At 46.5% G+C, this 21,091-nt stretch overlaps 1 protein-coding gene and 1 long non-coding RNA gene across 21 annotated transcripts in view; one reads left to right on the forward strand and one right to left on the reverse strand.

Annotated features, from left to right (window-relative positions):
- LOC116579456 overlaps positions 1–21,091 on the forward strand; it is a 127,215-nt gene that overhangs the window by 22,251 nt on the left and 83,873 nt on the right. For 17 of the 20 annotated variants that reach the window (XR_004281271.1, XR_004281266.1, XR_004281270.1 and 14 more), the window contains exon 4: positions 4,991–5,445. The exons of 2 other annotated variants lie outside the window; for them this stretch is intronic. This is a non-coding gene — a long non-coding RNA (uncharacterized LOC116579456). Of the gene's footprint in view, positions 1–4,990; positions 5,446–11,035; positions 11,145–21,091 lie in introns of all 20 variants that reach the window. One more of the 20 variants, XR_004281276.1, reaches the window with a different exon arrangement.
- The window catches only part of PKD1L2 (polycystin 1 like 2), a 91,273-nt gene continuing 71,381 nt past the window's right edge, over positions 1,200–21,091 (reverse strand). Inside the window, 11 exon segments of the mRNA XM_032324872.1 lie at positions 1,200–1,654; positions 2,810–2,941; positions 3,482–3,583; positions 5,093–5,303; positions 8,400–8,560; positions 11,257–11,384; positions 12,964–13,097; positions 14,542–14,869; positions 15,786–15,971; positions 17,471–17,608; positions 20,299–20,395. Coding sequence (XP_032180763.1) covers positions 1,544–1,654; positions 2,810–2,941; positions 3,482–3,583; positions 5,093–5,303; positions 8,400–8,560; positions 11,257–11,384; positions 12,964–13,097; positions 14,542–14,869; positions 15,786–15,971; positions 17,471–17,608; positions 20,299–20,395 — 1,728 coding nt within the window. The 3' untranslated portion in view covers positions 1,200–1,543.

Raw genomic sequence — 21,091 nt, forward strand, 5'->3', positions numbered from 1 at the left:
CTAACTCCCTCACATCAAGGGAATGGATTATTAAGACAAATCAGGATTTACCTTAGGTCGCTACAGGGTCACCTTCCCATGAGTCATGTGAGAAAAGGGTAGAGGTCTACCAGAACAAAGTTGGGTTCCAATAGTGAGGAGGAAAGCATGAGATGGATTTGGGGCAGGCAGCCTGGAGGATCTGTTATCACAGGTATGTGAAGAGGAGGGCCCAGACATGTGAGCTGGAGAGGATATGTGAGGTGTGTCCCATGCATGGGGGAAGGATAATGTGCCCTTAGTCGCACAAACCAACCCTTTTATTGTCTAGATCTGTGGTTCAAAGAATTTAGAGCCTGGTTATCAAGTCTGACTGCTCATTGGAATCACCTGGGGAGTCTTTAAAACTATTGTTGCCTGAGTCCTAGCCCAGAGGTTCTCATGTATTGGAATGAAGTCTGCAGATTCTAGCGTGTGGCCCAGGTTGTGAACCACTGGTGTAGATCAACAATTCCCGTAGTGTCCTCTAAGGAACACTAGCTTTGACTGAGGTGCTGCAGTACTGGATCCCTGGATCAGAGAGGTTTGGGAGTATCAATACACTTTCTCTCTTGTGCTCATCTCATCCCAGCAGTGCCTTTTAGCATATTAAAAACAATGACAATTCCCATCCCAGAGAACTTGTATAACCTTTTATACAAGTGTGTTTCTCACATTTCTTTGATTCAGAACATTTCTGAGGGAATGACACCTGTTATGTTGAGTTGTGCTCCCTACAGAGATACATTGGAGTCCTAACTCCCAATACTCAAAATGAGATCAGAATTGGAAATGGGGTTGTTGAGGATATAATTAGTTAAGACGAAGTCATAATGGAGTAGGATGGGCCCTCAATCCAGTATGGCTAGAGAACTTATAAGAGGATAAGAAACACAGGGACAGATAAAAGGAAGAAGGCCATGTGACGACACAGAGATTAGAATGATTCATCCTCAGGCCGAGGAACACCAAAGAACACCAAAAGCCAGAAGAGAACATGTCCCCTTTGACACCTTGATTTTGGCTTCTATCCTACAGAACAGAGACCATAAATATCTGTTATTTTAAGCCACCTAGTTTGTGCTACTTTGTTCTGGCAACTGTAGCCAATTTATATGACGGCTATTAACCTCTCTTCCCAAACACAGTTTGGGAAACTCTGAACTAGAATCATTCAGAAATAATCCCTGACCAACCAAGAAGATTAAATAGTCCACAGACATTATTTTTCCCAAACTCCAGACAATACTCGTTTTATTTCTAGAAGGAAATACATTTGAACAAACAGTCTATCACAGTAATGACAATTGCACATATCTCTATATATATTTTTCTTATTTTTTCATTTGCCGGATGTGATGCCTTTTCTATGCACACAGGAAAACATCCAGAGAGAATGTAGAATCACCAGTAAACATAGGTCTGAGGCTTTGGCTTTCCCCTTCTATAACTGCTTATATTTGGATGAAGAGCGTAACCACTGGGTGCAGCTGGTGCAGGTGGAGGGGGCCAGGCCTCTGACCCGCTACTTGGGCAGCTCACTGCTGTTTCCAGGCTCCTCTATTTTACATTTAATCCCCAGGAAACCTAGTATTTTCATCAGCAAAAAATCAGCAACCTCTCCTTCCTCCGACAGCTGAAGAGGGAAAAAGAACCATGTGACGTACATAGAACCATCCTCTTTGGAGGCTTCTCTTTCTTTCTAAGGAGAAACCATGGTATAATTGTCCAGTTGGGTCTCTGCCAAAGTCACTTTGGTATTTAGTCAACTTTGTGTTGGGAGTCTCCTTCTTCTGCAAATCCCAAGGGTGTATATTCCCACCTTTATCCCGAGGAGGTTCCTTCTTCCCTTAAGACGAAAATGATAAAATTCCCTTTTTCACCCCCAACAGAGACTCTTAGGAATGTATGTGCAAAGACCCTTGTGCATTGCTGCTGGGAACGTGAAACAGTGCAGCTGCTTTGGGAAATAGTTTGCTGACTTCTCAAAATTTAAACCAGTTACCATATGACTGGTTGAAATACATTTCTAGGCCCAAGATGGAGCTGCTTCTGCCTGGCGTGCCATGACAGCAAACCAAAGCTTACAGAACTTTTGGTGTCCCTGTAAATGCTCCCCTGCCTAGAATATCAGGTCGGCCAGTCCCCAAACACAAAACCACCTCTGGGCTCTGTACTTCTGTCTCACCCCAAACAAGGTTGACTATGTGGCCCCAGCCAATCAGATATATATATATTTTTAGTTTTTCTCTTCCTTGTTCTTTATTATTTCTCCTGTAAAGCTTCCTGTGTGTTCTGCCCGATTTGTACTTCTCTGAATAGAGACTGTCCACTTCATGAAGTGTTAAAGTTTGTATCGCCTAAGTTTTCTGCTTTAATCATCTTTTAACAGATTCTCAGCCTCAGCTGTATTTTAAAATCACATGGGAAGATTTCAAAAATACCAATGTTTGACTCATTCATCCAGGGATTCTGTGTTTATTGGTCCCAGTGCAGCAGCGGCAGATGTCCCAAAAGCCCCCATGTGATTCTAACGTACAAGTAGGGCTCAGAATCACTGGGGTTGTGAACGGAGTGCCGCCTTGGGAATCAGGAGACCCAATTCTAGTCTGCCCTTCATTTGCTTGTAATCTCAGGGAAGTAATTTCCTCCTTCTGGACTTGTTTCCCCTCCCATGAAACAGGGGCTTTGGGCGACAATGGTCTCTCAAATACCCATAATGTCTAATGCTGCTCAATCTCTTCCTAGTTCAAGGTCAGTGACTGTTGAAGAATAGACCAAAGGGACTCACCGGATCATATTTTTGCTCCTCATTGAAGGCTACCAGGATGACAGAGATAAATAGATTCAGCACCACAAATGTCATGAAAATGATGCAAGACCCGATCAGGAAAGAGCCAAGCACAGGGCTATAGTCCAGGACCTGTGGGGAAGAAAGCAAGACTCATCCCCAGGAGTCCTGTGACCTAGTGGCCACTTCCCCCAGGCACCCTCAGAGGAAAAACTGGTTCCCAGATGAGACAGGGCCTGGAGCCAGGAAGGTCTGCTTCTGCCTGGCAGCTGAGAAAATGGGCAGTGTTCTCAAGAGCTGCTAGGAAAAAGGACAGCCAGCACCCCTTACTCCCTACTGCCATCATTTCCAAATATGGCTACCATTTCTGGCTAGGACCAGGAACATTCTAGAGACCAGCACAGCCCTCTCCTGAGTAGCCAGTGCCTGATGTTCTCCTGTAAGCAGGTGTCCCCAGGGTGAGCTATGGGCCCTAGTATGGGACTATCTGCCTAGAGGAAAGGGAACAATTTTATTTGTCCAAAGTTACCCTGTGCTTATCTGACATGGACTCAAGGGATAACATCCACCCAGGAGGAGGCATTTGAGGAGGGCGATTTTTCTTTCTCATAAAGGCTTTATGTAGATGGCAATGTCTGTGTCCCCCACCCCCAACCCACCACACCCCATTACCTCCTCATAGTTAAAGATTCCTAGCTGAAGGCTGATCATCGTTTCTGCTGCATCAAAGAGAGTTTTGTAGGAACGGAGTTTCCAACCAAATATTAAGTTTGACTGTTATGGAAAGAGTCCTTGTGAACACAGAAAGAAACCAAGTGACCTCCCCACTCCACCCCCAACGCCTGTTGTTTGACAGTAAAGTCAGTGTTCTGGGTCAGCCATATCCTTGGCCTAGCTGTACCCCTACTGCCAGTTCCTACAAGGGCCTGCAGGTGGGTGTGTGTACATACCCAGTTCTGTAAGGAATGAATATGCATTTCTGGGGCTCAGGCATCACCCATTAAGCCACTGTTATGTTCACTCAGATGACTGCTCTAAGAATCCACAATGAAACTAGGCTCCTTTAGGCCCCAACCTTTTTGCTCTCGGGGAGTTGGGTTGCATAACAAAACCGAACCCAGGTTTCTGCCTGGGCCTTACACCCCCACACACCTATTTCCTCCTCCCTTTCCCCCCAAACATTTCCACTATTGTGTCAGAGAGACCCAACACTCCCCTGGCTCTGAGTTGGTGACTTCTGGTCCCAGAGAACACTGCAGTATCCCCAGCTTCTGCACTGCAGATGGAGGACTGAATAAATCTGTGTCAACTGAAGGGTCAGGTGGAGTATTTTTGATAAAACCAGACTCCAGCTTTTTAGCATATACCCTCCATCACTGCATCGACACACCTCGCCCATTTCTCAGGGTGAGAGAGGAAGATGGAGTAGGCTCAGAGACTAGGGAGTCAGGGTTGATGTAATAGGGACAGAAAAAGGATGAGGAATGGGAGAGGGTTAGAGAGGCCATGGAAAACACCACTGGGTGGTCAGGGATGATGGAATGTGAGACTGGATGGGGCCAAGGCGAGAACTGGGAGAAGAGTTGGGGTAGTGAGTGGGTCAGGATTGGGTGAAGGGTCAGAGAGGAGTGGGGGCCCTGGTACTATGGAGAATGTGGACTTGGAGAGGTTGGGGCATATTTAGATGGAGATCAAAATGTGGCAGAGGGTCTTTGTTTCCCACATTAACTGAAAATGAAAGAGTTGATAGTGCAACATTTTTTTCATTCACAAAAGAGATTTGATTGCCAAACACCTCTCACTGTCAAGGGACTGAATGAAATGATTTTCGGCACCATTAAGTTCATGCCTCATGTGCGAGGCATCAGGCAGTGACATAGTCTGCAGATGTGTCTGTCCTTCCTTCCCCATCTGCGCAAGTCATCTCCACATCCCCCAATACAGAGGGAATGTTCTGTGCATGTCTGAGCAGTTGGGATGTCAGGAGACCTGGCACATCCAGACAGGGTCGAGATACAGAAGGGAATTCTTTGGTGGAGGTAGTTAGCCATTTCAGTCTTAGAGACTATACCTCCTCACTCTTACCCATCTGAGGTCTCTAGCCTTTTTCATTTGGGGTGGCCAGTTTATGAGCTCCCAGCTGAAAAGCCCTGGACTTAGAAGCCCCATCATCTTCCTCAGGTACTGAAGTCTTCTCAACCCTAACCCTCAACCCCCCACCCCTGAGAAGCCTTTGCTTCCAAGGAGACCAGACTTGAAGGTTTTACTGAAGAAACCACTCACCGCAATGGAGTAAGCCAGAAGCATGATAAGGATGACAACGATGAAGCCTGAAATGTCCCCCCAAGCCCGGCGCAGGGCTGAAGTGATCATGTTCATTTTGGGGTTCAACCTGAGCAGATGCCAAAGCTTCACTGTGGACAGCAGTACCAGGAAGGCAATGATGTAGCCAAGGGCAGCATCAGTCGCTGCTGTCTCACCAAAACTGATCCCCCTGTGGGACCGAAAGGGGAGACTAGGTCTCAGAGACTATGAGAATCTCAGCGTAGGAGGCTGGATTGGATTTAACATGATCCCAGAGGCCACCACTTCCCATAATAGGTCTGAGAGAGAACTGGTCCAATTTCCCCAGCCAGGTAATGGTGAGCTGGTGATGATGGTGATGGTGGGATGATGGTTATGATGTGAATACGATAGTGATGGTAGTGATAATGATGGGGATGATGGTGAGGATGATGCCTGTTGATGGTAGTCATGGGACCATTACCTAGCATTTTTGGTTAATGGCTTCAGAGCTATGGAAGAAGAGCAAAGGAGGAAACCTCCCAGTGTCAAGAAGATGGAAGTAAGGGCATTCTGTGAGCCTCCCCTCCTGGTTTGGGGTCCATGGTTTAGATGCCCTGCTCTCCCTCACACTTTCTGAGTGTGTGCCTGCCCTGCCCTTGCATTTGAAGGAAGGATGGAAGTACCATTCAGTTTCTTTGCTAAGTTAGGGTCTGTTGAACCTCAACTGCATTGTCTCAATTGACCTCCAAGATCACTGGATGAGGTAAGTATTACTGTCTCCGTTCTACAGATAAGGATGAAGGATTGGCTCAAGGTCACAGAGCTAGTGACATAACTAGTGGCGGAAGGATGAGAGTTGGAATCCAGGCATGTCTGATTTTACTCTGCCCTTCATTCCCTTCTCTTCCTATATTTGGACTTTTAATTCAGTCTTAATGTCGTTGTGTCATTAACATGACATAGAACTAAGGGTGCCTGAGCAGCTCAGTGAGCTAAGCATCCCACTCTTGATCTCAGCTCAGCTCTGTTCTCAGGGTTGTGTGTTCAAGCCCTGTGCTGGGCTCCACACTGAGCATGGAACCTACTTAAGGGAAAAAAAAAAAAAAGTAAAATGGAGTAGACCTATATCTGGTGACATGGATGGAGAACAGGTTGTTGTTATAGGATTTCCTTTTCCTTTGGTGCCTGTGGTTCTGGGTCACAACACTTTGAAGAATGAAGAGCTAGACCAAAGAGTGGTGGGCAGCAAAGCAAAGTTTCCTGAGCAATAGTCGAGTGATAATACGAAGTTCCTGAAGAGGGAGGGGACCTCTGGGCTTGCCACGGGAGTTTCTAAATCTAAGGGTCTTTATGGGCTTGCTGTGTTGTTTTAATCTGATAAACCCTCCATGCATTTGTCATTCAATCAGGTTTTTGTCATCCATCAGTGGGAAAGAATGGAGGGCTCTTTCCAGGGTGGTGTAAAATGCTTTTAAGGCTGTTTTCCTCTTTGGTTGGGGGGTGCGGGGCTTTGTTCCTGCCTGCCTTTCTTACCTGAAAAAAAAAAGGGGATGGATGTTGATAATTCCATCTTTTAGAAGTTTGGGGAAGATTAAAGTATATAAGATGATGCTTTTAAAGTGTTTTTATAACAGAGTACAGCATCCAACAATAAATAAATGTTTTCCATATCAATAAAATCAGTGGATGAGTCAAGACTGCAAAATGGTTTGAAGTAAGGATTGGGATCCTATAGACACACAAGCTAGGTTTGGGGGTTTTTTGTTTGTTTGTTTTGTTTTGTTTTAAGATTTTAAGAAATCTCTACACCCAACATAGGACTCAAACTCATGATCTTGAGATTAAGAGTCACATGTTCTACTGACTTAGCCAGCCAGGTACTCCTTAAGGATTTTAATTTTAAGTAATCTTAAAATTACTTTGTAAGCATGAGGCTCGAATTTATACCCCCCAAGATCAAGAACTGCATGGTCTACTGACCGAGCCTCTCTCATAAGCTAGGTTTACATTACTTCTCTGCCACCTTTTAACTCTGTGGCTTGGAAGTTAGCTCTCTGAGCTTCAGTTTCTTTCTCTCTCTCTCTCTTTTTTTAAATCTTTTATTTATTTATTTATCAGAGAGAAACAGCACAATCCAGGGAGCAGCAGACAGAGGGAGAAGCAGGCTCCCTGCTGAGCAAGGAGCCGGATGCAGGACTGTATCCCAGGACCCTGGGATCATGACCTGAGCTGAAGACAGAGGCTTAAATGACTGAGCCACCCAGGCATCCCTTCAATTTCTTTATTTGTAAAATGGAGTAGTGTTAATGTAAGCAGAAAGAGTTAGTGTCCCCAGAAACAGAAAGACCTAGCTTTCTTGACAATAGGAAGTCATTTTAGGCCCCCAGCCATCTTGTGAATGAATGTAAGAATAAAACAGCCATTATCAGGCCAGGAGATAGTCTCATCATATCAGGGGCAGTCAGCCTGAAACAAAAGCAAGACTGACTTGATGTGCATTCTTGAGTTCTCTTTGCAGGATCTAAACCTCCTTGAGTACTCAGATACCAGACCAACTAAAGCCAGGGAATTGATAATGCTGACCTTTGCCAGCCCGAGTGACTTTGACCTGGACTCAATTACCCTAAGATGACTTCTGCCCCAAGGCCGTGGTATATTTCCCATTGTGCCTGCAAGCCCCTTCCGAATATGCATTCCCCCTTACCTCAAAACCACCAGTTTTGTTGTTTGAGGAGACACTGCTTTGGAAAAGATCCTTGGTGTTCTCCTTCACTTGCTGCAAACAAAATTCTCCCTTTTCCTACTCTTTTGGCTTGGTGGTGTGTTTTGGCTGGACATCCACCAAGAGGCAAACTCACGTTCAAGTAGTAACAACATGTACCATTGTGGGTTCTCCTGAGCATCTGGTGGGCTAGTGCCTCATGCCTAGCAGAGTGGACACTTTGTAAATGGTATCAGATGTAGGCAGACTGGTGTGCTGCTACATCTTCTGGGCAGGGACCTTCACAGGGTGTCACATGGTTTTATGTTTTGGTAAGATTTTCAAAAGTAAGATACTGTTCTATTTTGTCTTAAAGAGCTTTCTCAACTACAGATGTGTTAGGCCGCAAACCTGAATCTAAGTGGTAGTAGCTATAGTTATGTTTTTCAAGAGTGACCCTGATCTTCTGAGGATCAACAAGATTTCAAAAGCCACACCACCACCTGCAGACCACCCCCCCTACCCCCGCTGCAACCCTGGGGCCACAGAGCTGGAGGAAACAGGTCTAATATGGGAGTTGGGCCCCGAGGCAGAGCCACTTACTCCTCCCCATGGTTCCGGTAGTGCTGGAGGTCTCGTTCGGCCAGGATGGCCCTCTTCACAAACATCGCCAGGGCACTCCAGCTGGCCAGGATGATGGTTAGCTCCAGAAGATTCCACTTGCTATAGAAATAGCACCACCTCTGTTTCCTCATGAGCTTGCCCTGGGAGAAGAGCTGGAGGTTCTACCACATGCTGTAGCCAGAACTGTGCCTCCCCACCCCTTCCACCATGGCTCTTCAAAGCACCCAAGATGACCCTCCAGCGGGGGCCTACTGTATCCTAGAGAAGCTTCTCAATAAAGAAGCCCCGAGTACCTGGGGCCTCTCCCCAGCCTTGTGCACACACCTCATCTGCTTTCAGCACCAGCGTGGGTTGTAGAATTGGGGGCACATAAGAGTAACAGCATCTAACAAGAAAAATATTTAATTACCTCTGATGGAAAGAAAACAAAACAAAACTGGGGAATGGGAAAGAGCCACCCACTCGTTCATAGAGCATTTACTTTAGAAAACCTATCATTGTGAAATCTTTCTCTGCCCCTTTGAGATGTATGTAAATCTTCTTGAAAGTTAAACTAGCTTCAGGAATGTTTTTCTAAAGGACCTGGGAGCTTTCTCTTTGAAGGGTGGTAGTACCCTTCATTTGCAGTTTCTCTGGGAGGGTAGGAACCAAGTGGTAGGCACCTGGTTCCAGGTTGCACAATTACCTCCTAGTGTGAACATGTACATTTATTTTTCCTTTCAATAAAGGCAGTTACAAAAGTGGCCATCCCAATTACTAGCTGAATTTAGGGTGGACTAGTAGGACAGATGATGCCATGCATCCTCTTGAGGATTCATTACTATTTATCTTAAGGATGAATATGTAATGGATCCCATTAGCTCTGCAGTATGCAAAAGTGAGACTCCTTTCTGTCTTTGGAATTTCTTACTGGATTGCCTGGGACGCATACCACAGTTTAGCATCATGCTTATTCAATAAGAAAAGTTGTTTTCTTGGGAGAAGTTAGGAGTTACTGTTTAAGAGATACAGTTTCAATTCTGTAAGAGGAAAAAAATTCTGGAGATGGGTGGTAGTGATAGTTGCATGACAATGTGAATGTACGCAACGTCACTGAGCTGTACATTTAAAGAGGCTGCGGGGGGTAACTTCTATATTATATATCTTTATCTACCACAATTAAAAATGAGTAGTTTTGGGGCACCCGGGTGGCTTAGTGGGTTAAGCCTCTGCCTTCAGCTCAGGTGATGATCTCAGTGTCTGGGGATCGAGCCCCGCGTCGGGCTCTCTGCTCAACAGGGAGCCTGCTTCCTCCTCTCTCTCTGCCTGTCTCTCTGCCCACTTGTGATCTCTGTCTGTCAAATAAATAAATAAAAATCTTTTAAAAATTTTTTAAAAATGGGGTAATTTTGTTAAAGTAGTTTTTTTTTTTTTCTACCTTTGTGGACAGGTTTTCTAGATTGATAGGAGACTTTGTTTTAATCATCTTTCCCCATCAGGTGTCACATGTCAAAGGTATTATGTTGTGCAAGTTCTAAGCCTCCTGCTTTTCACTCCCACTAAAGAGAATCTTCCAGGTCTGTTACATTTCCCTCTTCTTCCCTACTCTTCAGGAGAACTGATTTGTGTGTGGCTGCTAAGAGGCTAAAGTTTACCTCCATTAAAAAGGGATGAAGGAGGGTAAGATTTTAAGAACTGCTTAAGGGCGTTTTTGAGAAAGATTTAAGGGCTTTGGAGATAAGTGTTGTGCTGCCCCTGCAGGCAGAGGGTGAGGGCAACCCAGAGAGGGAGGAGCGATCTGGGGGGTGTGGTGGGGTGGGGACCGGATGGGCCTCCTTTGATGTTCTTGGGTTGTTATTTGATGACTGTTCCCTGTTCGGTTTGCATTGGTGATGCCCAGAGGCCCCGTGGGATCCAGGTTTATAAGTCTGAGGTGCAACAGAGGTGTTGAGTGTCAAGTTCAGTGAGCAGACTCTCTGGATTCAATTTTGGCCTTGAATAAATTCCTTAAATGTCTCTGGACTTCAGCTTCCTACTCTGTGAAGTGGAGCCAATAGAACCTTTCTCCTGGTATTTTTTTTTTTTTTAAGATTTTATTTATTTATTTAACACACACAGAGAGAGAGAGAGAGAGAGAGAGAGAGATCACAAGTAGGCGCGGGGGGGGGGGGGGAAGCAGGTTCCCCGAAGAGCAGAGAGCCCTGTGCAGGCCTCCATCTGAGGACCCTGAGATCATGACCTGAACCAAAGGCAGAGGCTTAACCCACTGAGCCACCCAGGCGCCCCCTCCTGGTATTAAAGGTTCTTCGCACAATGTCTTTCATGTGGTAAACTCTCAAAGTACCGTCCTTACTTTAAAGTGGTTGTTGTGACTGCTGAGCAGGGGATGGGGATGCCCTTTCAAGATGTCTGATTTGTATTTTTGGTGGGGCAGGGGCATATACTGAGCTTGGAATGAGTTCCCAGCTTCCTCAAACCTCCATCATTATCAACATTTGCACCTTCATTTTGCAACATGGTGGTATTTAAAGGTAGCAAAGGAGATTTTTTTCCCTAATTGCCAGGGACCACAGGTGAACCACTGGCTACCTTTGATGTTTTTGAAGGGTCTTAGTTCTTCTCCCTTCCCCACCCAGGAAGGATCACCCTCTGAGTCTCAGTTCCTGAGAGGTCCTGAAAGCTAGTCCCTGAGCTGGGTCAGCCCTCAGGACTGCAGAAGGACCAAAAGGGTGCCATGGCAAACAGGTTAGCAGAATGTGCCCCTCTCCCTTCTTCAGCCCTCACTCCAGGGGAGGTCCACGAGAGGGGACAAGCACACTGCTGCTTCCATCCAATGGAGCTGTCATCTACCCCTCACCTGCACAACCATGTAGTAGAGGAGGAACAGGAGGTAGATGGCTTCTGCTGCTACCACGAAGGGGTGCCAGCCGTCAGTGAAGGGGTACAGGCGCAGGCTCTGCAGGTTCACATGTGTAAGGAAGGTTCCTGGGAAGCAAAACGTGTTCTGTTCACCCAGTCACCCGTCCGCTCAGAGCCACCACTTCTGACTAGAAGGCATCAGTGACATGATGCAAGCTCGGGCCCTTCTGAGGACTGGCAAGGCAGAAGAGAAGGTAAATATCCTTCAGACCCACAGACCCAAGGGACTGGGTGCACAGTGGATGTCAAAGGCAATGAACATATTAGAGGGGATGCAGGAAGCATAGCTGGAAGAGCCACTTCCTATCCTCTGCCTCTGGTATCAGCCATTTGTGTCCTCAGTCACCTCCAGCCAAAGCACACCATCCCACTGAACATTCATTTACTCCAGGCTGGCTCACTTAAAACTGGTTCACCTAAAGAGAGTTCACTGAAGATCAATTCATCTATTGGCCAGTATTCCTGAAATTCAGCCTTCTTTTGAATCATCTTTCATCCATTTGTGTGTTTTGTCTTTTTGGGGGAGTATTATAATGATATTTTGTAATGATTAAAAAAAAAAAACAGTTTGACTGATAAAGCTACTGCCTCTGAAGACAAAGCCAACCATGAGAATGTCAGAACGGAGAGACACAAACAAACTGAGTCCTTGCCAACATCAGTGGGCTGCTTGAACCAACCAGACCTGAAACCCATTCCTCATTTCTCATTTGTAGAAACACATAATTTAATCAGATGTGTTTGGGGACAGGCTGTTTAGTTGGTCTTTATGAGCCACAAAGGTGGCAAAAAGAGTAGGAGAACACGGGGATACAAATACTACTCCCCCCAACAAAAGGGTTTGAAATAAGCACTTCATAGTGGCCAGAGATCATGGAAGTTGAAGGCCTTTTACTTTTCACTTTACATGGTTCTGAAATTTTAAAAACTACGAGTATTTGTTTTACTAAAAATGTAATTTGATACTAAAAATGGCTTAATTTTTAGAGGAAAGATCGTTGAATTTTAGGAAAATCGGTTATTAGCTGAGGAAGCTTTGGGTCAGTGTTTTCAATAGATTATGATAGCTTTAAAAGAGGTGGAAGGCGGGAAATGGAAAGAAAGAAATGGAACAGAACAGAAAATATCAGAGTATACTGCATGTAGTGAAGGAAAATATTTTTGAAGCTTTTGTCTCAGTTTATGTATATTTGTATGTGAGTGTATTGGAAAATAATGTAAAATGTACCTCGTCCTGTAGGTTGAGGTACAAGTTGTAAAATGTTGTTTTAGGTGAAATTATCTGTTACTAGGTCACCCCTTCTCCAGCCTTTCACTGCCAGCCCCCCAGCCTGCCTTCCCCAGAGTAGGAAGCTGAAGACGATGAGCTGTCTTCAGACTCCCAGCTTGGTTCCCTCAGGGTATCTTGGGAGACGGGCCAGAGAGAAGTGGAGGCAACTAGTAATAAGGCTGGAGCAATGCTGGAACCCGACCTTTGGGTGCCCAGGAAGAACCAAGACCCATCCCCAAGTCTCCCAAACAACACTGGCCCCAGAACTCTGGCCCTGGGGCAGCAAGGGCCAGCCTGGTCAGGTGCCCTGGCCCAGAGGGAGGGGTGTCTGTCTTCTAGAACACTATAGATGGGGTCACAGGTGAGGCTGCCCACCCAGGGCGCTTGTCTCCAGGGTCAGAGTGATGATGCAGAACAGGTTAACGTTGGCATTGTAGACGGTGAACTCCACAAAAACAGCTCTGGTCAGTCTGTCCAGCCAGGTATTGTCAAAGAGGTACTGGAGAATTCTGTAGGAAAAGGACTGTTTAGGGACATCTCCAATTACAGTGGCTCCCTGCCCCCCCTGTCCAGGAAGGAGGCCAGGGTTTCCTATAGAAATTTCTCCCTTTGGCTCTGCTCCGTCCCCTGGGCCATAGGGCCTGGGGGCTCCTCCTGGGAGTGATCAGTTTCCCACCAATGGTGCAGTGTCTTGGCACGCATGGTCTCCTGGACATTGGGGACCACACTTATAGGAGCTTTTCTCCCCATAGTGCCAGCATCTGCATCATCTGGAAACTCAGTAAAAATGCAGATTCTCAGTCCCCATCCCAGATCTTTGGAAACAAATTCCTCTAGGGGATCTGTGTTTTGCAGATCTGTGTTCTGATGAGCCTTCCAGGTGAGTGTGATACTTTTTAAAGTTTGAGGACCACCCGTGTGAGAGGAGCCACATAGAAAATCAGGGGCTTAGGCAAGCAGACTCAGCTTCCTTATCTACGGTGGTGTTAACACCAGTGCTTTGGGAACATTGTGAAGAGAAAATGGAACAGTGTGTCGTTTGTCTGTGTGAAATAGGGACAGCTGTTATTACTGGCATTAATAGTGATGGGCCTGTTTTAAGATATGCCCTGTGCCCACTGGGTCTGTGTCCTGCTTCGTGTTTAGAAGAGAGAACATCAGTTGTTGCAAGTGGCAGGAAAACACTTCTTACACGGAAACTGACAATTCCTGTCCTGTCCTGAATCCCAGGGGACCCCTGTCAGTTGACCCCTGTCAGTTGTTCTCTTTAGGGTTTTGTTTCCTGTGTTCCTTGAGATGCCTGAGGTGCAAATGGGTTCACTAACTTGCCTGGGGCCACATAGCTAACAGGAGCAGTGCCAGGGTTTCACACTTAGGGCTGTCTAACTCTGGAGTGTGCTGGGAGAGGCAGTCTGCATAGGTGTCCCTGCTCCACCGTGTTGAGTATTCCAGGAATGCAAGGTCCTGGCTGGGCTTTACCCAAGCCATTTCTTAAGGCTGTGTTTGCAGTGAGAAACCTTGAGGGATAAGGTAATGTCCTTCAGATAAAGAGCAGGTTTGCTTCTGTCACTATAGAAACAGTGAATGCTCCAAACTCAGTGTTCTTCCTTGCTACTATAATTCACTGCACATAAAAGCATGATTCTTGGCTAAGATTACTAGCCTTAGCCACTCACTTCCTATCTGCCTGGTAGTAGATGTCTTTGTGTAGTAGAGCTCCATATCCCTACACTGGCTCTAGCAGAGGCCACCAGACTCAGCCACCAGGCCGAAAGTGCTGGAGAGGGACTCTGAGATTGTAGTTTCCAGGGACCCAGAAATACAATCTGAATACTTCTGCGTCCCCTAGTTCCTCCCTACAATGACATGAATGAGCTTTGCTGCACCTGCTTATAAGACCCAGACCCTAGGAAATGGCTTTCCTTGGGTATACGTGAGTCAAGTGAGTCTTACCTTGATGTGCTTTTGCGATCAGTCCCCAAGGGGACCACATAACCTCCTCCCCGGTACACAGTGAGTTTTCCCCAGATGGGATACCCTCGGCGTTGGCTCTGGCTCTGGTACTGCCAAGCCTGGGAAAAGCCACTGCTGTTATTGGGTATGGAGGCATTCCAGCCTTCCCCGTAATCTGACAGATCTTCAATATCCAGAGAGTATGGTGCATGGCATCCATTGAGAGAAGCCTGCAGCTGTGGGGCAAGAGAGCAAGAGTTTTCCCGGACCCTCACTTGGCGAATCTGGGCACTGCCCACCAGCTTAGAATTGCCATCCGTGATAAAGCCTGGAGATGAAAAACAGGTGGGTCAGCCTAGCCATCAAAATTGTCTTAGTGCATCCTGGCCTGGATGTTAACATGAACTTCAGTGTACCCAGTGTAAAAACAGTCAAGAGTAAGTAGTTCATGGCCAATCACAGGCTATATTCATCACCATCTTCCACGCTTAGGTGTGGTCTACTTCCTGCATAACTTCTCTTGAGGAATGGTACCCCCATCACCTGGTCATCAACTTGGAGACCTTTTGTGCCCTTTCTCTCAATGCTCTTATCCTAATGGTCAAGGCTCATCAACTCTACCTCTTCACTGTTGTCTGCTCCCATGCTCATTTCTCCATTCACCCCTTCCTCTCATGCCTCCATCAGCCCCATCATTTCTAGCATCCTAACTACTCTCTATTCCAACTTCCACATGATTCTAGAATGATCCCTCTTAACTGCAAATTCCATTATGTTACTCCCTCCCGAAGAAACTGTCAATGCCTCATTTCCTTAAGCATAAAATAGAACTTCTGAGACCCTTGATGATCTGACCCCTATTCCTCTTTTGCTTTACTTTTAACTGGTCCTCAACTCATACCTTACACTGCAGCCACACTCAGCACTTTGTAATTCCAGGGGCGTGCTGTGCTACTTCAGGCTTGCCTTTCCCCCTATTGTCCCTTGCACCCGGTATACTGCTTCTGCCTAGCTGATTCATGCTCATGTATCTCTCACTTAGAATGTCCTCCACTCTGCATCAGGGGAGGTTTAGGGCCCCTCTCTTGTGCACACACAGCCTTCTGAGGGTCTCTCTTTCAAAGCATATGGTCCTGTGGTTATTGGCTCTCTGTGAGGCTGATGGTGATGGTGACCCACTCTTGTTCCTAGAAAGCCGTCTGCAAAAGGGGGCTGACATTTGTCCTCAGGTGAGGGAAAAGTACCTGGGTAATAACTGTATAGGTTGCTCAGGAGGGTGGTGTTGGCCCACACGAAGAACTCTCTGAAGCTTAACACAGCTGAAAAGCCTTGGGTGAAGCTGTGCTCAAGGTGTCTGTTGAAGTGGTAGGTGCTGGGGTCCCTCTGCCCATAGGCGACCAGCAGCAGCATCCACAGGAAGCCCAGGTATGCTGAAAGTGGAGGTGTAACCCCCGGTCAGGCAGGGTTCCTAAATCCCACCAAGCCCAAGGCAGGAAACAGAATGGCATACAGAATAGTTGAGGTCTTGTAGACCAGCTTCTTGCCCCCTAGTGACAGTGGAACCAATCCTTAGACAGTGGAAAGGAGTTAAATCCTCAGATATGAGTTTGCCACCTGGGTTCAAATTCTGGCTCCGCCACTTCCTGTCTATGTGCTTTACTAGTGACTTAACCCCTAGTTAACCCCTAGTTACTAGATTTACTAGTGACTTAACTAGTACTTAACCCCTCTGCTTTACTCTCCTCATCTGTGAAGTGGGGATAATAATTCTGTTTCATAAGGTTATAATAAATTAATATTTATTAAGCACTTAAAAATAGGGCTTGCCCAGAGTTCATGCTATATGGACATTTCTTAAAAAGAATCTTCTGAAAATGGGGCTCTGCCATGTTATAATGCTGAGGATAGAGCAATGAAAATGACAGTTGTGTTCTGTGCACTCGTGGAGCTCACCTGTGGACAGGTGAGTGTGATGTAAGGGCCCCTTACATACAAAGATTTAGTTTAGGAGGCCAGCCATCAGAATGTGGGGGGTGCAGAGTATTGCCCAGAATCTCTGGGTTCAGGGCCTGGGAATATGCATCCCAGCAAGCCCTCCCTGGGATGAATTGGGGCTCTGCCCACACCTCTAGGCTCTCTTCATTCTGTAACATGCTGCTACTCCTATGCAAGCTCACCTGCTCTCTGCATTTGTGTGGCTGTATGTGCTCAACCATTGGGAGGGCAGGGCAGGAGTGCTGCAGGGTCCATGTCCTCCCCGAGAGCAGCCTTCACCAGTGACCTGTGTGACAACCTGGAGGTGTGTACTATAAACCCCCACAGAGGTCCCTAGCAGGACTGAGCTCCAGTTCTCACACAGAACCCACTCATCACCACACCTTCTTTCACCTCCCTTCTCTTCTATACTTTCCTTTTCTCTACCAGTGTTTCCCAGGATCACCTCCAAAGCAACTACTTGTACCCCAATCTGCTTATGGGAGAACGCAGACTAAGATACACAGTGATGTTTGAAAGCAGGCTTGGGGAGTCTTTCCAAAGACATAGTCTTTGGGCTGAGAATTAAAGCATAAGGACTTAGTCAAAAGAAAAGATGGGGAGGAGAGGAGACACATTCCAGGCAGATTAGATTAGCCTGGGCAAAGGCCTGGGGTCCAGAGAGTGAAGGAGTCCCAGGAGCAGCAGGACATGGTGTGTCCAGAGCTCAGAGCGCAACGGGCTGCAAGAGGTGACCCAGGGTGGGCAGAGCCACAGTAGGGAGTTTGGATTTTATCCTAAGGGCCATGTGGGGCCAACCAAGGGATTTTAAGTATAGGGGAGAAGCTGGGGCGAGACAGTGTGGGTCTGTCAAAGATTATACCGTTATCTGTTGAAGTCTGTGCTGACAACCAGTGAGTGAGGAGACTGCTTGTGGGTGACCTTGGTTGCCTACCCAAGATTTCTCTGATGAAGGCAAATGCCTTCTGTTCCTTGAGATGGGTGGTTTTCATCTTCTCGATGTCAGCGGCCAAAGGCGGCTGGTAAATGTCCTTTCTGCTGCATCGTCGTGCTCGGAACAAGGCAGAGGGGTCTGTGAAAGCAAGGACATGAGGACTGTCTCCCAAAAGGCAGTGGAACCAGCCTCAACTTTTGCAACCAGAAGCCTCCTGTCTTCACCAGGACCAACAGGATCCGCCATTCCTACTCCTCAGGAGCCATTTCCCAATGCTGCCCTCCATGCCTCTGCCGCCGCCATCCCTATGCTCAAAATTCTGACCCTACTCCAGCTGGAGGATTCCCCTCATACTGAAAGCACAACACCCTCCCCTCCCTGTGCTCCTGAGCCCTAAGAGAGAGCCCAGTGTTCCCAAAACTGTAATGGATGGAAGAAGGAGGGTCACTAATATTTCAAAGTCCTGTCATGTCTAAGTATCTTCTTTTTTAAGCCACTTTATTGAACTATAGTTTTCATAAATTTTCCACGGGACGTCTACAATACGATGATTTTAGTACATTTATAGAGTTGTGCAACCATCACCATAACCCAGTTTTAGAACATTTTCATCAACCCAGGAAGTTCCCTCACGTCCCCGTCAAGTCAGTCCCCACTCCCAGTCTGTCCTACCCTTAGCCTCATTAATCTGCTCTCTGTCTCTATAGATTTTTTTTTCTGGATATTACATATAAATGGAATCCTACAGTGCATCGTTTCTTGTGTCTGGCTTCTTTCACTTAGCATAACGTTTTGGCGTCCATCCATGTTGTTGTGTAATTAGTATTTAGTTCCTTTTTTGGTATGGGTACACTCCTGTCCATGCATTCACATCTAGATCGTTACTAGTGTTGGCTATTAGGAATAACGCTGCTACGAATATTCACATACAGGTGATTTCTCTCGGGTAGATTCCTAGGAGCAGCAGTTGGCTCTTTTAGATGAACCTGCTCTGAACATGTATATACAAGTTTTTGCATGCAAATAAGTCTTCATGTCTCTGGGATAAATGCCCAAGAATGCAGTTGCTGCAGCATATGGTGAGTCCATTTTTACTTTTGAAAGAAACTGCCAAACTTTTCCAGAGTGACGGCATCCATTCCCACCAGCAGTGCGTGAACGCTCCAGTTTCTCTGCATCCTTGTCAGCATTTTTTACTTTACGTTTTACTTATAGCCATTCTGATAGGGGCATATTGCCCCAAATGTCTTTTGAATCCATGCCTTCCATTCTACCCCCAGTGCCAGGACATGTCACCTCTTATCTGGACCATTCCAGTAGTCTTTTCCCCACTGGTACTTTTGACCCAGTACTTTTGGTTTCCTAAGAGCAGCCATAGTGATCTTTCTCAAATCACAAGATAGATCACGCCTCTCTCCTCTGCAGCACTCTGGAATCCCAGCACCCACCCGGGTGCTACAAGGCTCTGCTCCCCACCCACCTCTCAGTCGTCACCTTGAACCATTCTCCCCCTAATTCCCCTTGCTTAGTCCACACTGTCTGTAATCACTGTAAAATGACAAGCTCTGTTGCACCTCAGGGCCTTTGCAAGGGCCCAGTGTGCATTCCCTCCCTTCGCCAGGCTCCAGTAGCCAACATAGGTACTACTTGAGCAGAGAGGCCTGCGTTCTCCTGTGTGCTCCCTGAGTTCTCACATTTTGCGCTTGTGTTGTTTACTTGTTAAATGTGTGTCTCCCTGTGGGCTGTGCTTTCCAAGGGCAACCTGCTCTATCCTGTGCTGCGTTGCCAGGGATGAGAGCAGGGATTGGCTTTAAGTGGTCAAGAGGGAACCTTTGAGGATGACAAATTAGGAGGATGGTTGCACAACTCTAGAAATTTACTAAAACCAATGAGTTACACACTCACAATGAGTGGGTTTTATGTAAATCATGGTCCTAAGCCATCGAACTGCCTGGCACACAGCGAGTACTCCCTGAGTGGCTGCCAAAAGAATGACTGAATGAATATTTAATTGTTCTCGAAGCTGGCGTCTCTTAGGACAAAAATTACTCTTTTGTCTTGGGAAGATTTTAATGGACCTTTTGGATCCTCAAAGCCAAAACAAAACAAGCTCCAACCCTATCCTAGAGTGGAAGAATACCAGCCCATGAGGAGGAAACCACACTATGTAATAATATCAGTACAATAATATGGGTATGCCTTTTGTTTATTCCCGTTGTATTTTCCCCGAATGTCAGAATCTCTGCCTACACTGCTGGAGTGTTGACTCTTTCTGTTCGCTTGTTTTGTGATTATCTTATTGTAGGCATTCTGTGAAATGAGAGACCAGGCTGCGGGACAGGGGGCTGCTCAGTGGCCTCATCCAGCAGGGGTCAGTATGGCTCTGTTCTAATAAAACTTCATTTATGGAAACTTCATTTATGGAAAGTGGGTTAGATTTGGCCTCATGGCTGTAGTTTACAGACCCTTGTCCTGGAACTCTGTAGCCCACCTGTAAGCATCTTTGGTTTTGGTTTTCATTCTAAAGACTAAGGCCCTGAGCCTAGGAGGAGAAAGCTGCTTGCTTGTGATTACACAGAGAAGGACGCCCGTGCAAAGTGCAGCCCCCAAGGGGCCTCTTCTGGCCAAGGGGTCGTGCTTTGGTGCCAGAGACAAAAGCTGGGGTAGAGAAGGAATAAGGTTGCTTTAGAGAGTTTTGGAGGGTTTGGGGGTGCTTCCTCAGTCAGGGGTGAAGAAATGATGGGGCAAAAAAGTCAGCAACTGGGCTTTGTAGGGCCGTCTCATCTTCATCGGGTTTTAGGCCCCTGCCTCCACCTATGCACTATTACCTGGGCCAGACAGACGTCCTGGGAGAGAGGCCACCGGCTCTTCCTCATCCTCTACTCTCTTCAAGACCAGTGCAAAGAAGGCAGCAAAGCCCAGCACCTGAAAAACACCCACTGTGAACCCCAGGCCTGGGTTGGACACTGCCAGCTCCTTATCAGAGAGGGGTCAGGATCAAGGCCACATCTGTGTCCTGGGCACAGAACCATGCTCTGAGGAAGTTAGGTAGGAACCAGGCCATTCTGTGCCAAGAGGGGATGTGAAGGGAAAGGGCCAGAGCACCTGGCCACCAAGCAGAGACAGTGAATCCTGAGCTCCCCCTGCTTCTCATACCAGAGCTGTCCCACTGCACTTTCGCACCTGCACTCCCCTGCTGATAGAGCTCCCTCTTCTTTCTTTCTTTTTTCTTTTTCTTTTTTTTTTTTTTAAAGGATCTGTACTCTAGGAACTACATAACACTTATGAAAGAAATTGAAGACACAAAAAGATGGAAGACCATTCCATGCTTTTGGATCAGAAGAATAAACATTGTTAAAATGTCTGTACTGCCTAGAGCAATCTATACTTTTAATGCCATTCCGATCAAAATTCCACAAGTATTTTTCAAAGAGCTGGAGCAAATAATCCTAAAATTTGTATGGAATCAGAAGAGACCCCGAATTGCTAAGGAAATGTTGAAAAACAAAAATAAAACTGGCGGCATCACGTTACCAGATTTCAAGCTTTACTACAAAGCTGTGATCACCAAGACAGCATGGTACTGGCATAAAAACAGACACATAGACCAGTGGAACAGAG

This window comes from Mustela erminea, chromosome 19 (genome assembly GCF_009829155.1).
Source record: "Mustela erminea isolate mMusErm1 chromosome 19, mMusErm1.Pri, whole genome shotgun sequence".
Lineage (NCBI taxonomy): Eukaryota > Metazoa > Chordata > Mammalia > Carnivora > Mustelidae > Mustela > Mustela erminea.